The sequence below is a fragment of the Tursiops truncatus genome, chromosome 20 (assembly GCF_011762595.2).
Source record: "Tursiops truncatus isolate mTurTru1 chromosome 20, mTurTru1.mat.Y, whole genome shotgun sequence".
NCBI lineage: Eukaryota > Metazoa > Chordata > Mammalia > Artiodactyla > Delphinidae > Tursiops > Tursiops truncatus.
The window spans coordinates 14,223,102-14,240,566 of NC_047053.1; the positions used below are offsets into that span (position 1 = coordinate 14,223,102).

General features: G+C 38.8%; 2 protein-coding genes across 4 annotated transcripts in view; both read right to left on the reverse strand.

The window, feature by feature from the left end:
- GOSR1 (golgi SNAP receptor complex member 1) overlaps positions 1-5,967 on the reverse strand; it is a 50,094-nt gene extending 44,127 nt beyond the window's left edge. The window contains exons 1-2 of one of the 2 annotated variants that reach the window (XM_004311642.4): positions 5,838-5,967; positions 3,385-3,499 (exon numbers count right to left, since the gene is read on the reverse strand). In XM_004311642.4, the coding sequence (XP_004311690.1) occupies positions 3,385-3,499; positions 5,838-5,868 (146 nt within the window). In that variant the 5' untranslated portion in view covers positions 5,869-5,967. Of the gene's footprint in view, positions 1-3,378; positions 3,500-5,837 lie in introns of both variants that reach the window. The other variant, XM_019926955.3, reaches the window with a different exon arrangement.
- Positions 5,968-12,172: 6,205 nt separating this feature from the next.
- CPD (carboxypeptidase D) overlaps positions 12,173-17,465 on the reverse strand; it is a 67,336-nt gene continuing 62,043 nt past the window's right edge. For both annotated transcript variants that reach the window (XM_019926958.3, XM_019926956.3), the window contains one exon: positions 12,173-16,301. In XM_019926958.3, the coding sequence (XP_019782517.2) occupies positions 16,075-16,301 (227 nt within the window). In that variant the 3' untranslated portion in view covers positions 12,173-16,074. The remainder of the gene's footprint in view (positions 16,302-17,465) is intronic.

Genomic DNA, 17,465 nt, shown 5'->3' on the forward strand with positions numbered 1-17,465 from the left:
CTGCTTTATCAACTAAGTTAATGTAATATTCTAAATCCTTTGCTGTCATTTCAACGATCTTCATGGCATCTTCACCGGAAGTAGATTCCATCTCAAGAAACCATTCACCTTTAAGAAATTTATATATCTACAGGAAACAACGCCTCATCTGTGCAAGTTTTATCATGAGACTGCAGCAATTCAGTCACATCTTCAGGCTTCACTTCTAATTCTAGTTCTCTTGCTATTTCCACCACATTTGTAGTTATTTCCTCCACTTAAGTCTTGAACCCCTCAAAGTCACCCATGACGTTTGGAATCAACTTCTTCCAAATTCCTGTTAATGTAGTTATTTTGACCTCGTCCCATGAATCATGAATGTTCTTAACGGCATCTAGAATGGTGAATCCTTTCCAGAAGATTTTCAACTGACTTTGCCCAGATCCATCAGAAGAATCACTATCTACGGAAGCCATAGAAATGTATTTCTGAAATAATAAGACTTGAAAGTTGAAATTACTCCTTGATCCATGGGCTACAGAATGGACATTGTGTTCGCAGTCATGAAAATAACATTAATCTCATTGTACATCTCCATCAGAGCTCTTGGGTGCATTGTCAATGTGCAGTCATACTTTGAAAGGAATCTTTTTTCCTGAGAGTAGGTCTCATCAATGGGCTGAAAATATTCAGTAAACCATGTTGTAAACAGATGTGCTGACATCCAGGCTTTGTTGTTCCATTTATAGAACACAGGCAGAGTAGATTTAGCATAATTCTTAAGGGCCCTAGGATTTTTGGAATGGTAAATGAGCACTGGCTTCAACTTAAAGTCACCAGCTGCATTAGCCCCTAACAAGAGAGTCAGCCTGTCCTTTGAAGCTCTGAGGCATCAACTTCTAACTATGAAAGTCCTACGTGGCATCTTCTTCCAATAAAAGGCTGTTCTGTCTACACTGAAAATGTGCTATTTGCTGTAGCCACCTTCATTAATCACCTTAGCTGCACCTCCTGGATTACTTGCTGCAGCTTCTGCATCAGCACTTGCTGCTTCACCTTGCTCGTTTATGTTATGGAGATGGCTTCTTTCCGTAAATCTCTTGGATCAACCTCAACTAGCTTCACACTTTTCTTCTGCAGCTTCCTCACCTCTCTCAGCCTTCACAGAATTGAAGAGTTAGGGCCTTGCTCTGGATTAGGCCCTGGCTTAAGGGAATGTTGTGGCTGGTTTGACCTTTTATTCAGACCACTCAAACTTTCTCCATATCAGCAATAAGGCTTTTCACTCTCTTATCATTCGTGTGTTCACTGGAGTAGCACTTTTTAATTTCTTTCAAGAACTTTTCCTTTGCATTCAGAACTCGGTTGTTTAGAACAACAGGCCTAGCTTTCAACTGATCTCGACTTTCAATATGCCTTTCTTACCAAGCTTAATCATTTCCAGCTTTTAATTTAAAGTGAGAGACGTGCAACTCTTCCTTTCACTTGAACACTTAGAGGTCACTGTAGTTATTAATTGGTCTAATTTCAATACTGTTGTGTCCCAGGGAATAGGGAGGCCTGAGGAGAGGGAAAGAGATGGGGGAAGGACCTGTCCACGGAGGAATCAGAATACACATAACATTTATCAATTAACTTTGTCATCTTATAGGGGTGCAGTTTGTGGTGCCCCAAAACAATTACAAAGTAACATCAAAGGTCACTGATCACAAATCACCAGAAGAAATATATCCTAATAATGAAAAAGTTTGAAATGTTGCGAGAATTACCAAATGTGACACAGATACATGAAGTGAGCAAATGCTGTTGGAAAAATGGCACCAACAGACTTCTAAACACAAGGCTGAAACCTTCAATTTGTAAAAAAATGCAATATCTGTGAAGCACATAGAACAAAGTGCAATAAAACAAGGTGCGTCTGAATTAAGATCGTGATACACAGAGAACACAGGAAAAGCATCATGTAATCGTATCTCTTAACAGTTTGGAGTTTTAAAATTGTATACTCACTGGCATAGTCAAATGGGAGACTTAAATTCAGGAAAAATGCTTTCTAGTGATAAAATAAGTTTACTCATAGAAAAGAATATTTCTCATTCTCTTTACCTGTTAAATAAAGGCAAGCCGAAAGCAATGCATTGCAATCAAAGCTATGTGACATGCCAATAGCTTACTTTTAGCTCCTAAAGTCAATATGTTGGCCCTGCTATCTTTAATTCTTTAATCATGTGACCTTGTAAAAAGAAGCAACACTGGCTATAGTACTGAAATAAGACTTTTGTTGGAATGTACACAGAAAGGTTTGGAGCATGGGCTCAGGATATAGAAAGATCTGGTTTCAAATCCAAGCTCAGTTTTTATTATTACTAGCTGAAAAAATATCCCACCTACCACCAATCCTCAAGAAGGTATGTAAAATAAGTAAAAATGTTGCCAGCAGCCTTTATATAAAGCTCTTAAAAACAGGACCTGAGGCATGATGAACACTCTTGTGTTTAAAATTATTAAAATAAGCAAAAATTAGAAACAACACTCATCTACAGAATAAACTGATACAAGCACACAATGTAATACTATATGCAGCAAATGAATATACTAGAGTTAAATGTATCCATAGCTTAATCTCAAAAATAATGTTACACAAAAAAGCAAGTTGCAAAATAACTCTTATGAATTGTTCAGGAACACAAATATATATGTAGTAAAAATATATGGAGGTTACCCGGAGGGAGAAAATGGGATGCCATCAGGGGCCTCAACTGAATTGGTAATGATTATTTCTTAAAGTGGGAGATAGGCACATGGGGATCCATTATATTATTCTTTATATCTTCCTAAGTCTCTTAAATATTTCCTAATACTTTTCAAAACAAAGTGGATGGTCTAAAGTGAGTTTCAAAGATAAGAATACATTTAAATATGTTCAAAATAGTAGTATACCAGTTTCTCAAAAAAGAACCAAAATTTAAAAGAGCTTCGATCATTAACAGTGAGGATACACACTGCATTAGATTAACTTTAAAACACCAGAATAACAGTAGGTATACTGTGCATTTGAGTAGTCTCTCAGATCCATTTAGCAATCAGAAAATATAAGAAATACAATGTGGGCAAAGCAACATTTCCTTATACTGGCTTATTTCTGATGCAAACTCACTCTTAAGCCTTAGCATTTTCCTCCTGACAACAACACAGTCTTTGCCTAAGGATCCCAAATAAATGTTCATCTCAAGACTTAAGAATTTTTATAAGTCACTAAAAAACAAGGCAAAAACAAAAAATAAAATACCAAAAATTTACCAATAGACCAAGTTACAGAGTTATATATTTTACTTTATTTTTTTAATGCTTCAAAAACATTATATAGTTTAAGGCATAATAGAGAGAATCTGGTAGTACCTATACCTGTCGCGTCTTCCATCTCGGGCACTGCTGTGACTGTAACTTGTACATAGTTTACTGAAGGAAACTAGTTTCAGGTCAAGCTCATTTTCCAGCTGTCGAGCCTGTTTCCTGAGATCTTTAACAAAATTACAAAAGCAAATAATTAGACACAAAAAATCCATCAGTAGATATAAAAATCACAAAACTTTTCTGAAGAAAACAAACTATGAAAATGATCATATATCTAGAGTCCCCCTTAAAGAAAAGTATTAAAAGAAGCAAACCAAACACCTACCCAGGAAAGCAAATTGTCACTTATTTAAACTTCAGATGAAGCAAAAAGGGGAGAAACAGTGGGAAATGCAAATTTTCAGCTTTATCCCAAAGACAGCTAGACAACAAATGCTGTTCTAACATCCCTGAAATTACTTATATAGCAACAGCTAAAATTTTTAATTTTAATTCAGGGGAAAACAGAAGAGAATACAAATCACAAAGGAACCGAGTATGGTTTATGACAAGCATTATATCAATTTACCAGCTAACTTTATAAGAAAGAAACCATCACTGTTTTTGACAAGGATTTTCCTATCTCTTTATGTTCCAAAGCTTTATTAAGCTTATGAAATTCTTAACAGTACAGTGAGTAAGTGCTTGAGTGTAAAGAAAAAAATCACTGACAAAGATTTAAAAAACTGTCTTTCAATAAGCTTACTGAAAGATATGTGGAGAGGATGAGTTTGGCAGTAAACGATGTGCTACCGACAAGGTCAAATATAAGTAAAACAGAAATAAGGGTGTAAGTTTTTAAAGAACAGAAGCAAACAAGCATGCAGAGAAATTGGTATAATGGTTTGGCATCTAAGGTGGTTGAGTGAGAGGAAGCCCATATCTAGATGTGAATACTCTCATTAATGGTGAAGTAGAGGTCAAAATAAAAGGGCTGAAATACAGAAGGCATAGTATAAAGATCTCATCTTTCAGGAACAAGAATATGAAACATTATTTCAATATACTTATCAGCAACCAGAAGTAGGAAGCAGCATGCAGGTAATACAGGGGAGCACATTTTCTCAGAGACCAAACCTCAGTTAGAATCTCAGCTCAGCCTAAAGTTCTGAAGTTCTGAGAACTGGCTCTGATTTATTCACAATCTACTTAACCTATGAATCTCTGCTTTTTGTTTTTTAAACCCCTAGCTTCAGGGTTTTCCTATGCATTACTAATCATGTGTTTAAGGCACCTGGCACAGAGTAGGCTGTCAATAATAAGCTGCTATAATTATTAGAGCATGACGCTTCAAGAAAGTATAGCCTAATGACTAATGTTCAAGATACCAATAGCCACTTCTACATAATTTTAAAATATTTTCTAGCTAGCACACACATTTCAAATAACCGTTTTAATACATGTTTTAAACTATAAGCATGCTTCTCTGTAATTAGTAACTGTCTTCTATAGTAGAAAACATCAAGTAAAAGCATTTTGAAAGTATAACAAGCAAGTATGGATGACCTCAGAATTAAGTATTTTAGACCAAGTGGCTGATAGTGACAATACTGCTATTTGTGGTGGGTTCCAGAGGCTTCGGTGGGTAGCAAGAGGAAATAGGTTAAAAGGGAAAAGGGATTCGGAGAGTAGTTTCTATTTTGCAGTAAAGCAAAGAGACAACTGAAAGAAAAAGATCAGCCTTCTCTGATCTCTGCTTATCATCATGGTCCAGGAATGAGTTTTACATGAGCCCATTTTATCAAACCATATTTTCAGATTAAATAAACTTGCTTGTCAAGTCACAAGATTTTTTTTGGTAGAAGAGGTAAAGCAAATGCAATAATTACAACTCACACTGGTTCTCTCAACTTTCTCTTTTTAAGAAAACCGATTTCCAGAGCAGAGGGTAAAGTTATTTCCTCTGCCTTCAAATCCGACTCCACACCCAATCCTCGAAGTCCCAGCCTGAAGGTGCCAAGCGGACCCAACAGGAGGGAGACATTCCGCTCACACAACTTCCCTCGATGGACCGGACTGACAAGTTTCTCCTTCCTCTTTTCCTACTCAACTGCCCAACAGTTACCTCAACTCTAAGGCGCTGATACCTCCAGTCTCCTGGACTCGGCATATTCTCGCTCAACACTCGTTTCCTCCCAGAGTTCACACCCAACCCCCTTCGTCCGAGTTCCGCTCCCCCCTCAACCCAGCTCTCCTCCGGCGACTCAAACCCTCTTCCTCTCGGTCCCGGCTCAGCCCTCTCTGCCCAACCCCTGCCCCAGGTCCCGCTGTCGCTCAGGTCAGTCCCCTCCCCAGACCGCACGGTCTCTACAGCCCCCAGGCCCGGCGGCTCGCACTAGCCCGGCCCTGCCCGTCAACTCGGCCGCTCCGGAAGACAGGCTCTTCCCCCTGCTGCCTCCGCCAAGACCCGTCCTCGCTCAGCTCTTCTGCCCCTCGGCGAGACGCAGACGGAAGTCTCCCCTTACCTTCCCAGTAATTGCTGGTTCCTGCCGCCATCTTTGTTGTCCAACGTCAGTCGGGATAGGAGAGTAGAGGTGATGCAGGCCAGAGAGTCATTTCCACGCCTTCTTCCGCTTGGCGCCAGGGCCGATGGGATACGTGAGCTTCCACAGACACCGCCACCTGGCGGTCAATTCATCATTTTACACCTTTTGAGCAGCGAGACTGACAACTTCAGGTTTAGCGCCTGACACTCCCTGAACATCTGCCTTTCTGGTGTTGGTATCCGCTCTCCGCGCCCTAAACCTACATCATCGCCCTCAGCTGGGCTTATCCCCTCTCCAACAGGGACCTCCCAGGCTGAGAAGAAAGTTATCCTTAGACACAACTACCTGTTTCCTTCACCTTCTCTCAAATGTGCATCTTCAGCCAGCCTCTTTCTCTTCTCCAAGCCAGAGGCTCTTTTCTTCCCAAGACCAACCTCTTCATGCTACCTCTGCCTGTGTTCCATTATCCCACATCTCTGATATATGTGCTCTTCTCCACTGGCCGCCTTTTCCTCTACGGTAGAATCCCAGCCCTCTTTCCTTCCCAGCCGCCAAATCTAAAAAGTGTGTGCTAACTGCTTCCATGTGCCTCATCCTGACCCCTCAACCTGTTAAAATCAGCTGTCCAAACTCACTCTTTATAGATACATAAATTATCACAGTTTGCTCGTGTCCACATTTTACCAGTTCTTGTGAAATGCAGAAATCTTACGTCTTGTAAAGGTTTTAAAATCACACCTGGGGCTTCCCAGCTTCCCAGGGCTGCCCACCTGGTGGCGCAGTGGTTAAGAATCTGCCTACCAATGCAGGGGAAACGGGCTCGAGCCCCGGCCTGGGAAGATCCTACGTGCCGCGGAGCAACTAAGCCCGTGTGCCACTTCTGGGTTGCCAGCTTCTCCAGCATCCATTATGGGATATATGAGGCAACATCTATTATGGGATATATGAGGCAAAAAGAAAACCAAGAAACTCACCACAGTGTCGTTCCTTGGATGCTGGAGGTCCCTTGGAGGTTCCTAGCTGGTCTGCCTTCTTCTCTCCACCTTTCTGAGTCTTCTTTGTTTTATATATAACGCATGAGGTTTTTTGCTGTGCTTAGTGGGAGGAATAGAAGAGAAATACATCTAGTCCATTTTGTTGAGAAATGAAAGCCTCCGTTTAATTTTTAATAGATTTTAATTATCTGCTAAAATTCTTCATCTTGGGGGCTTCCCTGGTGGCGCAGTGGTTGAGAGTCCGCCTGCCGATGCAGGGGACATGGGTTCGTGCCCCGGTCCGGAAGGATCCCACATGTCGCGGAGCGGCTGGGCCCGTGAGCCATGGCCACTGAGCCTGCGCGTCCGGAGCCTGTGCTCCGCAACGCGAGAGGCCACAACAGTGAGAGGCCCACGTACCGCAAAAAAAAAAAAAAATTCTTCATTGTCTTATACTTTTTTGAATTTATTCCTTGCCATTGTTTTAAAGTTTCTGATTGATAACTGAAAAATCTGTAACTCCCGTGGGACTGTTTCTATTTGTTTCTTGATCTTTCATCATTTGAGATGTGACAATAAAAGTAACTTTTAACTGGATGCTATATGTTATGGATTAAAATTTGTAGTAATCATTTGAGGCTCTAGATGGTATCTTGCTCCAGGTACAGTTTGCTGCTTCTTGCAGGCAGTTCAAGTAGGGGCAGATCAGCTTACTCCAGTATGGGATGGGACTAATACCAAGTGGGATTCTACATAAAAATTGGTCTGTTTCTGACTAGCCCTTACTTCTAATGTGTAGCCATTCAAGTGTCCTAACTTAAAGTTGACCGGTGCCCACTGCCTTGATAGGTGCTGAATTCATATTTCCTGCCACACAGTGGTACTGCCTAAAGCTTCTGCATGGTTCTCTGCCTCTTGCCTGGCCTCTCTGCTACCAGGCATCTCTAAACTCTTAGTCACCACTTATGAATCAACCAATAACTTAAGGTAAAAACTTCATTATTTTCATCCCTGAATTCCCTTTGCTAGGATCTTGACCCCTAAGTCTTTGTTACTTTAGTAGCTCTCCAATCCTTCAACAGGTTTTTTGGTGGTTGTTTTAAAATCCAAGCTTTTCTAATTATTCTTGATGGGAAGGTCTTTCTGTTTTAATCCACCCATAACTGGAAGTAAAGCTAAGTTATGTTATTATCTCTAACTTATCTGTAGATTTTTTGTATTTTTCACATGCACAATCATATCTACAAATAATGACAAATTTGTTTCTTCCTTATCAATATTCATATCTGTTACTGATATTTCCATGCTTCATGGCTGAGATCTCTTCTGTCCATACAGCAAAGTTCACATGCTTTAGTGGGGTTTTTGTTGGTTTGTTTTGGTGATAGGGAGGGGTCATAAGTGTTCCAATTTTGCAGTTTTCATTTATCTTGCAGGACTGTAAATTTTCCTTTTTCTTTTCTCTCTCATCACCTAATTGTCAAAAGGTCCATCTCCTTTTTCACTTTTTTTCTGTATTTCAGAGACTGCCCGCTTAGATTACACCAGCCCCTTTAAATTGTGCTCGCTTTGAAGCCCCTTCTCTATGGTTTGTGCTCTGATCTGCTTGCACATATTTTTTAGAGCATTCAGACTTATGGTGCACTTAGTCTTTTTGGCAGTAGTTTTACACTAACTTTAGGCCCATTTGCTGGCATCCTTCTTCTCTCTTTCTTGAAGTTCATCTCCCTCTGCCTTCTCTCCACAAAGCCTTGCTCTGAGGTGGGACTGGGGCAGGCATGTGAAAGTATATGCAGAGATTTGGTGATTTTTCTCATTTTATTGTCAGTTTGAAGTTTCAAAATTGTCTGGCTTCAAGTTACACTGAGGTTTTTGTATAGATTTACTTTTTCCTTCTTGTTTTTTGCCTTATTTTACAACGAAATATTGGGAGATGGGGAGCTTAGGTTGCCACCAATGTTTTCAGCTACCTGGACGTTTACCTTCATTCTTTTTTAAATTTTTTGGCCGTACCATACGGCACGTGGGATCTTAGTTCCCCGACCAGGGATCGAACCCATGCCCCCAGCAGTGGAAGCCTGGAGCCCTAACCACTGGACTGCTAGGGAAGGCCCTCACCTTCATTCTTGAAAGATGTGTTCAATAGAGAATTCTATGTTGGAAGTTAATGGCTTCCCTGGCACTTCCAAAGTTTAATTTCACTGTGCTGGTTTCCTTTGTGGGGAGTGATTCTAATCTCAGTCTAATTGCTAATTCTTTGAAGTTAATTTCTTTTCTTTCTGCTTTACATTTTTTTCTCTTTGTCTTTGATGCTCAGCAGTCTCACCAATGTGTCTAAGTGTGGATGTTTACTTTGTCTGTCTTGGATGGAGTTTCATCTACAGATACCATTTATCAATTTTGGAAAATTCTCCATCGTTGTCTCTTAGTTTCCTATGCTTCATTCTTTCTCCTCTTTCTCTCTAGAACAAATGATCAAACATGCATTCGTCATATTTTTACCCTCTCCTTCCTATTTTCTACCATTTTGTCTCAGCTGCAGAGGAGAGAATCTATAGATCTGCCTTCTAGTTTCTGCTTCTCTGTGTCCAAACTGCCATTGCCAACTATCCATTTTAGTTTCTGTACTTTCATTTTTAGAAGTTCTATTATTTTACCTGTGATAGTCTCAGGTTTATCTTTTATTTCTTTGAAAACAGTAAGTTTATTTGCTTTACAGTGTTTGATAATGTCGTCATCTGAAGCTGGTGGGCTTTTTCTGCTTTTTTTACTGGTGGTGTCTTATTTCTCTACATGCTTAGTTATCTTTTTCCATGTTTGGTCATCGCTCTTGAAAAATAGTGAGATCTCCAAATCTAGGACGGAGATACCTTCCGCTAGAGAAGATCTAAGTTGAACTAGAAGTAGTCCCACGTGGCTTGACACCTGGACTACCCAGGCTCTACGTACCTGACTAGGTTCTAGACATCGTGTTCCCTCCTATGCTCACTCCTTTTCAAATGTGTTCAAGTCCCGCTGAATAGCAAACTGTACAATCCTTTCTCTTCTGCCCTCCCAACACCCACACCCTCCAAATAAAAGTCCAGCCGCCAATTCTATATTATCTTCGCAACTTTTCGGGAAATCTAAATCTTCTAAATTATTTTTAAAATCCAGCAGTCATCCAATTCAGCTATTACCATAATATACCCACTCCCCATCTATCCCATTCCCTAACTATCTTTAGGATCAATTTTTCTGGGCACCTGCCATCTTTCAAACACCAAATCAGAAGTCGTTTGATCTTGAGAAACTCTAATAGGAATCATACAAAAATAAGTGATGATAATACTTATAAGTGTTGCAATAACTGCAAATACTCGAAATTACTAGTGGTTCAGATCTAGCAATCTAGACCTTCCCTGTGATTCTTTCACTTTGGCTCAACCTCAATGACAATCACAGAATATAATCCATGTTAAAACAATTTCTATTTAATCCATAATCTCTTTCTACATGTTCTATCTTAAATTTCTCCTCCTCCTACTTTTATTTTCCACCTACAGCTCTGACTATATCAAAATCTCTTCATACGGCTTCTGATTGAATCAATAAACTGTCTTAGCTGAATGTGAGGCATCCATCTCTATATACCCCCACTTCCAATGATCACATTTTTCAATCTAATCAAGCTTCTCACCCTTCTGCTTTCAAGCTTTTTCCAGGCTGGCCTCTAACCTTGAATGACTTTCTACTCTAATTCTTGCTTGCCTCGTTGACCTTTGTTTACACAGTGATAGAGAATAGGATTCCAGGCACAATGCCAAATAACATGCTTACTTTTAACATTCTACTGATTAATGTAGGTGGAAATTGTGATACTAAAGTTAAAATTTGGCTTTATAGGCTGATTTCATTGGTTTTGAATTGGGAGTTAATGGTGTATTTATCTGAGGCTGTAAACAGCATAGCATCAGTTGGCATTCTAACTGCAAGCGAGAGTAAGAGGTGAAGACCTACGTGATAGCATTTATTCGTAACTGAGTAGTGCATTAGCATTGAGCATTCATGTTTACTTTGCTGAGAACAATCAGCTTCTAGAAATCTGAAAAACTGAATATAATTGGTAGGTTACTATTTATAACACAAACCAAAAGTTTCTTGATTGAGTTATGAGAAAACTCCAGACAAAAATTCAGGAAAATATTTCAAACGTTGGGGGGAAAAGAGCCATCTTTATGGTTCATATTTCTCGCAGCACTTAAGTAAGGCTGTTTTCACTGAATAAGCATAAATATAATCTAATTTTATTTAAAAACAAATAGGAAGCATTTGGCACAATTTAAAACTTTACTGCCATGCTATAGACAATTTATGGAACCACATAATGGAAACTTTTATTTCATTTTTAGTATTCATGTCTAGGGATTTCTTCTACATTTAAAAGGCCACCTGTAAACAGATCTTTGTTCATATATTTGATAAAATAACTTTCTTTCACAGGGATCAGAAAACAGCAAATGATGCTGGTTACCATGGTAATTCAATTTTGAGTCAAATATTATGTTGGGCCCTTTGCTAACATTATTTCGCTTAATTCCCGCTCCAATCCTTTCAGGTATTATTCCTTAACCAGTAGAGAAACTAAGACTCAGAGAATGTTAAGAAGCTTATACAAAACTAAGTCACACAGGAAGCAAGAGCAGAGCCAAGAGTCAGTCTGAGATTGGTTCAACTCCAAAGTCCATGCTCAGATCTCTATGCTGTACTTCCTCTATAGCAGACTTTCTTTTCAGAGGAACCCGTCACTATAGAAGTACAGCTTATTTCCATTTCTATTTTTCTGGTCTGGAGTATGAATTCCTTCTCAGCAGAGCCCATGTTTTTTATATAACTTTGTTTTCCCAATTCCTATTAGAGCAGCAGTATCAACAAGTTATTGCTAAATGAAAAGGGGATATTAAATTCATTGCCACTGTGCCTAAAAGTGCCAGGACACATTACTCTAACTCAGCTCATCTGTAAAAAGAACCAAATTTTAAACAAACAACCTTGAAATGGGTACATAAACCTTTCAATGGCCACTTTTATTATGTTCATTGTGGAATGACTGGACACATATCAATCTAGCTGAGCTGTGGCTACTATGTAATTATTCCAGAAACATAGTTTTATTTTAAGTCAATTCATGAAGACAGAAACACTCTGCAGCTAACAACCTGTATTCCTTGCCTGGGACTATTTTTCCCCTCATATAGGTAGAAAAACTAAATCCATAACTTTCGAATTGGAACAGTAACTTTTTCTGGTCTATTGCTTTTGAAAAAAGATTATGAGACAAAACACAAAGAAAGACAAACATCATAAAATAACTTTTATACAGGATTAGTAGATCTGTTTACATATAAAAAACAGAAAGGCCCTCATTACATTTAGATTTCACATAAATTACACAGATTGACTTTTTAAAACTACTATTCAACTTTGTTTAAAGTCCCTTTTAAAAATTTCATTTTGAAGGCACAGTGCATGAAAATGAACCAAAGACTGAAGCACTTGAGATGAATGAGTTCTGGGCACCTCATATAAATAGCTATAGATTGTTCTGGAGCTGGGGAATGTCACTCTGAAAAAATGGGGAGGTGAAAAGTTGATTTTTAATCTGTGTGTAAAAAAATACCATTATGGCATACCTCCAGAAAGTCTGCAGCATGGCCAGCATAGAAGGTAGCTAGTATACTCATGTTATGCCATTTGTAAAAGCCATAATCGTACATATTTATATAATTTATATCCAAATGCCTCAAAATGGTAGCCTATTTTCAAGTTTCACAATAGATTCTGCCAAATGGAAATCAACTAGGATAATATTCTGAAAGTCAAGTGGAATATTAATGAATTATTGCTAAAAATAGGAGGATTGGATGTTGGGAAACATTTCTTCGTGAACTGGAAATCCAAGTTCAGCTGACATTAATCAAGGGCTCTAATCACCCCCCCAAAATCTGCTTTAATTAAAGCAAATCAGAAACCAAATACTTATCAAAAATTTGCTATATAGAAGATCACTGAACATCAACCATAGTGGACTTTTTTGTAGTAACATTAAAGTTGCTCCTGTTAAAAACAATTCCACCAGAGAACCATAACATAGGGCACTATTACAGCATTCATAGCCAAGAAGCTTTTAATACAGCAAGGACAGAACCTGGCACAAGTGCACTTCAGGCCACAATAAAATGATTTACTGCTGAAAATAAATGGAAATAGAAGAACAGGTCCTGGTTACTGAGTAACCTGGTGTTAGCTCAGAAACACAATAAGCTCAGGCATAAGCACTACCTTTTATTTATTTGTCAACTCATAATTAGTTTTAAGTTCAATATTCATTAATTCAGCAAATCCCATTCAGGTGAAAGTTACCAAAGATTAACCAATCAATCACACTGGGCCAAATATACATTACGTTTCCTTTCTGGAGGATGACAAAGTCCCAAAGCACATTCCCTCCAAAGAGAATCGCAAGCATTCCTCAACTGGATGGGATCCCAGCTACTACTCAAATGTTCAGCGAAATACATCAAAACTAAAGGGTCTTTCCTTCTGAAATTAACTTGAGTTCATCTTATTGAACTGCATAATCAGTACAAGTGCATTTACATAGGCAGACACTTTGAACATTACCTACTCAATCACTTTGCTTTTATTAAGGAGCTGGGAGGGAAGAAGGCTTACAAACTGATCACCAGGACAAAAAAACAAAAGCCTTGTGAGTAAAGAAAGGCACAACTCAGGCTTGGGCAAATTTCTTAATACTGTGATACTTACTTGCCTCCATGACTCCAAGGAAATGGAAAGTCTCTAGGAGAAATACTGAAGAAATGCATTCCCCATGCCATATGGCTTCAACGCCTTAAGCAGTTGATGTGGTCTCATATTAGATTAGATCCACAAATAAAAGACAAAGCAGGGCAGAGAACACAGTCTTAGTAGTCATTACCCTGTACATTCATGTTAACAGGTAACATAGGCTGAGAAGGCCTTGTTTTCCAGAGCAATGCAATTATTTAGAAATTCATTAGAGTTTCAAGATTCATAGCAGAATTTGGTTTTCCTTTCAGGAAAAATTATTAAAAGAACTACCTGTATGTTCATCTCTAAAAATAGTTTACACATGCTTAAAAGGCAATGGACTCCAGCCACTGTGATGTACAGTGAAAGACATGTTTAATTTAAGACAGAGATGAATTTAAAAGGCATCCTCTAGTGAAGACCAATGCTAATAAAGTAAAGGTTGTCATGTCAACTTTGTTTCATTTCTACCTGCAATGTCCCAAGCAGAGCCAGCCACTCATAGGCCCTTTGTTGGTTTTCTGACTTTGCACTCAAAAATAAAGCTGCAAAAAGCGATACCACCACATCATCCCCTTAAGGAAAATGTAGAGCATTATTAGAAGAAATTAAATCATGTATATTTCATTAAGTATTAGCACCCCACAAACTCTGTCCTGTGTACGTGGTGGGCTAAGAGTGGGGTGGCAAGGGCTCAAAATTTCGAGTTGTTAATAACAGGATTAATACCAGAATGGCTTAACCCGGAACCACCCAAATTAGATCACAGATACTCATTAATAAATGTCATGACTTCATTATTCCTGCTAAAGCAAATCTCTGTTTATGAAGCCACTTTGGGTACATTTCTCACAATACTTGGTTGAATGACCTAGATGGGTGGTAAACCACCTCCACATGAAGGCTTTGGGATGATAGATACATTAATGGATATAGAATACAACTTGAAAAGATGAGAGCAAGTTTTTTGATCCCCTGAATTAGTACAAGTTCAGCAGCAACTTGGCCATTAAAACATTCAAAGGTATTAAACCATTAGATCATTGGTAAGACTCATACTTACAAAAAGCATCATTTCCATTGAATAGCATGATATGACAGACACAATAAAACGCAAATCTTTTAGGCCTTTGCAGTAACCCCACTGGCACTGAAGATAACACTTTCTCACTACAGTGTTACTTTTTTTTTTAATGGAGGGAGCCATATTTAAGTGCTTTCAACTGAACTTTTAACAAAATTGGTTGATCAAGAAGAGACCGTCAAATGAAACATTAGGACAAAGAACCCAATCACACGCAGAGGCCTTTACGAATAAGGTTGGCCAAGCTATTTCAATAACAGGATGCTATGATAGGGCGCTGGCTTGGGCTAACAAGGAGCGTAGATATTCTGCGTTCAAAGGTAGGTTAAGAATGTGCAAGTAGGTCTCTTCCACGCTTCCAGGTATTTTCAGTAGAATTCAGATCTTGTCGATTGCCAGGTCATCTGAAAACCCTAAGTGTACAACATAGAAAAAGGTTCAAATTTAGGAAATAGTAAAGAATTAGGCATTCCTAGAATAAACTAGTGCTTCACAGATAAAAGCAACAGCACCTGTGGGTTTTTACCAAGTTAAAAGATAGGCAACACGAGTTTTAGCTTTTGCTAGATCTCCCTCTCAGCTCTACGCAAATGGACACTGAGATCTTTTACAACAGTCAACAAGTTCTCCCTTAAAATGGGGATGTTTACAGCTTTGCTAAACCTTACACAAGAGGTAGTGAAATCCTGCTTAGAGCACAGCCCACCAGTTCTGATCTAGCCTTGGAACAGGTAGAAAGCCAAATACGGAAGCCCGTTTAATCATTTCCTAATGTTACATAAGTTTCAAAATCAATTCAGCCTCCATTAAACCTGAATAATAAGAGAAACTCCAGCTATTTAATAACTAGAGAAAAGTACTCCTCAATAGGTTGAAAAAACCTCGAGTTTTTAAAGCTTTATGTCAGATTCTGACTGCTGTCCCTGCCTTAATGTTTCTGGATTCTTTTGGCCATTTAAAATAAAGAGAAAAAGCTAAAGCCACTAGTAAACACCTGGTGTGCAAAATACAACATCCACTAGTTGGCTTTCTTCAGTTATAGCATAAGCTCCAAACAGCTCATCTTAAATTAACAAGAAAAACAAAGTGGCTGTCCCATCTCTGCATAAATAGAAAGCAGATTTTTTTTTCTTTTTAAGGTAAGAGTACTTTAAGGAGGGGAAGTTCAAAACTGCCAGCCAAATTCACAGAGAATACAGATTTAGCAAGTTAACTTCCCAAAGCTCTTTGAAGAAGCAAAATAGTCTCTCTTCTTAATGCAGTGTCTCCCAAAAGGAACTGTAACTTTGCTTGGTACTTATGCTGGGAGAGATGCAAGGTGTGTGTTTCAATGTTTGCTGGAATATAATGTTTCCTCTTCAGTGTCTGTTTCATCCTGGAACTCGTGGCTTAAGAGAGACTTCTTGGAGCCGGTTGACATCATGCGAATTTCATCTTCATATTCATCATGATGCTGCCTGAGCCGATGAAAGCCATCCTTGTGTCTGTTAGACTTGATTGAGCAGATGCACCAAATAATGCAGGCTGTTAGGATCAATGCCGACATGGTGGCACCTGTCAACCAAAACCATCACGTGAGTGGTGTTCTAGTTGAAGAATACATATAAGCAGCTGCTTACAATAGCACTTTTTATATTATGCCCTTCATTTATTTTATTTTCATTCACTTAAAAACAACCTTTTTATTACAGAAGTGGTACATGTATCATGTGCAAAATTAGAAAAATACAGACAAGCAAAATACTAAAAACCCATACCCCAAACTCCACTTCACATCTCCATTACCCCGAGGTCATTTTTAACAACCTAGGGCATATTTTTTCTGGATTTTCCTTCACGTGTGTGTATGTACACATATATTTTTTCTTTTACCACAATGAAATCAAACTGTGTCTACTGTTGAGTAACCTGCTTTTCATCAATCAATGACTTCCACTTTTCCTTTCTGGTAAATTTTCATCTCATCCCAAATCCCTCATTTATTTAAAATATTTTTACATAAGGTTATCAGAGTAACAGTCTAAGTAACAGAAAATAATACCAATAAAATCATAATAAAAATTAAGTTCATGGGACTTCCCTGGTGGTCCAGTAGTTAAGACTCCAGGCTCCCAGTGCAGGGGGCCTAGGTTCGATCCCTGGTCAGGGAACTAGATCCTGCATGCATGCCACAACTAAAGATCCCACATGCCGCAACTAAAGATCCCGCACACGACAGTGAAGACTGTGGATGCCGCAACTAAGACCCAGCGCAGCCAAATATTAAAAAAAAAATTAGGTTCACAACAGCAAATGGGTGGCAGAGCCAGATTTAAACTGAATCCCAGCTCCTATGTTTCTAAGCACTTAGTGATTTATGCTTTATCCGATTCAAGTTAAGAACTCTACCATAAACACCCCACAACAGGCTCTATGATTTGACCATGTTTCCAATATACCACTCTCTCTCAACTAAGGATCTCTCCCCAACACACCCTGTAATAAAACTTGGTTATTTTGCATCAGGTCCAAGTTGTACTTAGAAATGAACCAAGGCTCTTTGTGTCAAAAGATACAATACAGCAGAGTATTTATTATTTTACCACATTTTTTCTTTCTAAACTTTCAGTGATTCAAGCAATGGCACATATTAAGCCTGGAGAAAACAAATATTCCCTCCTTCCAGGATCATGGAAAAAATAGAACTAATATAAGTCAAAGTCCAAGGGACTTATGATC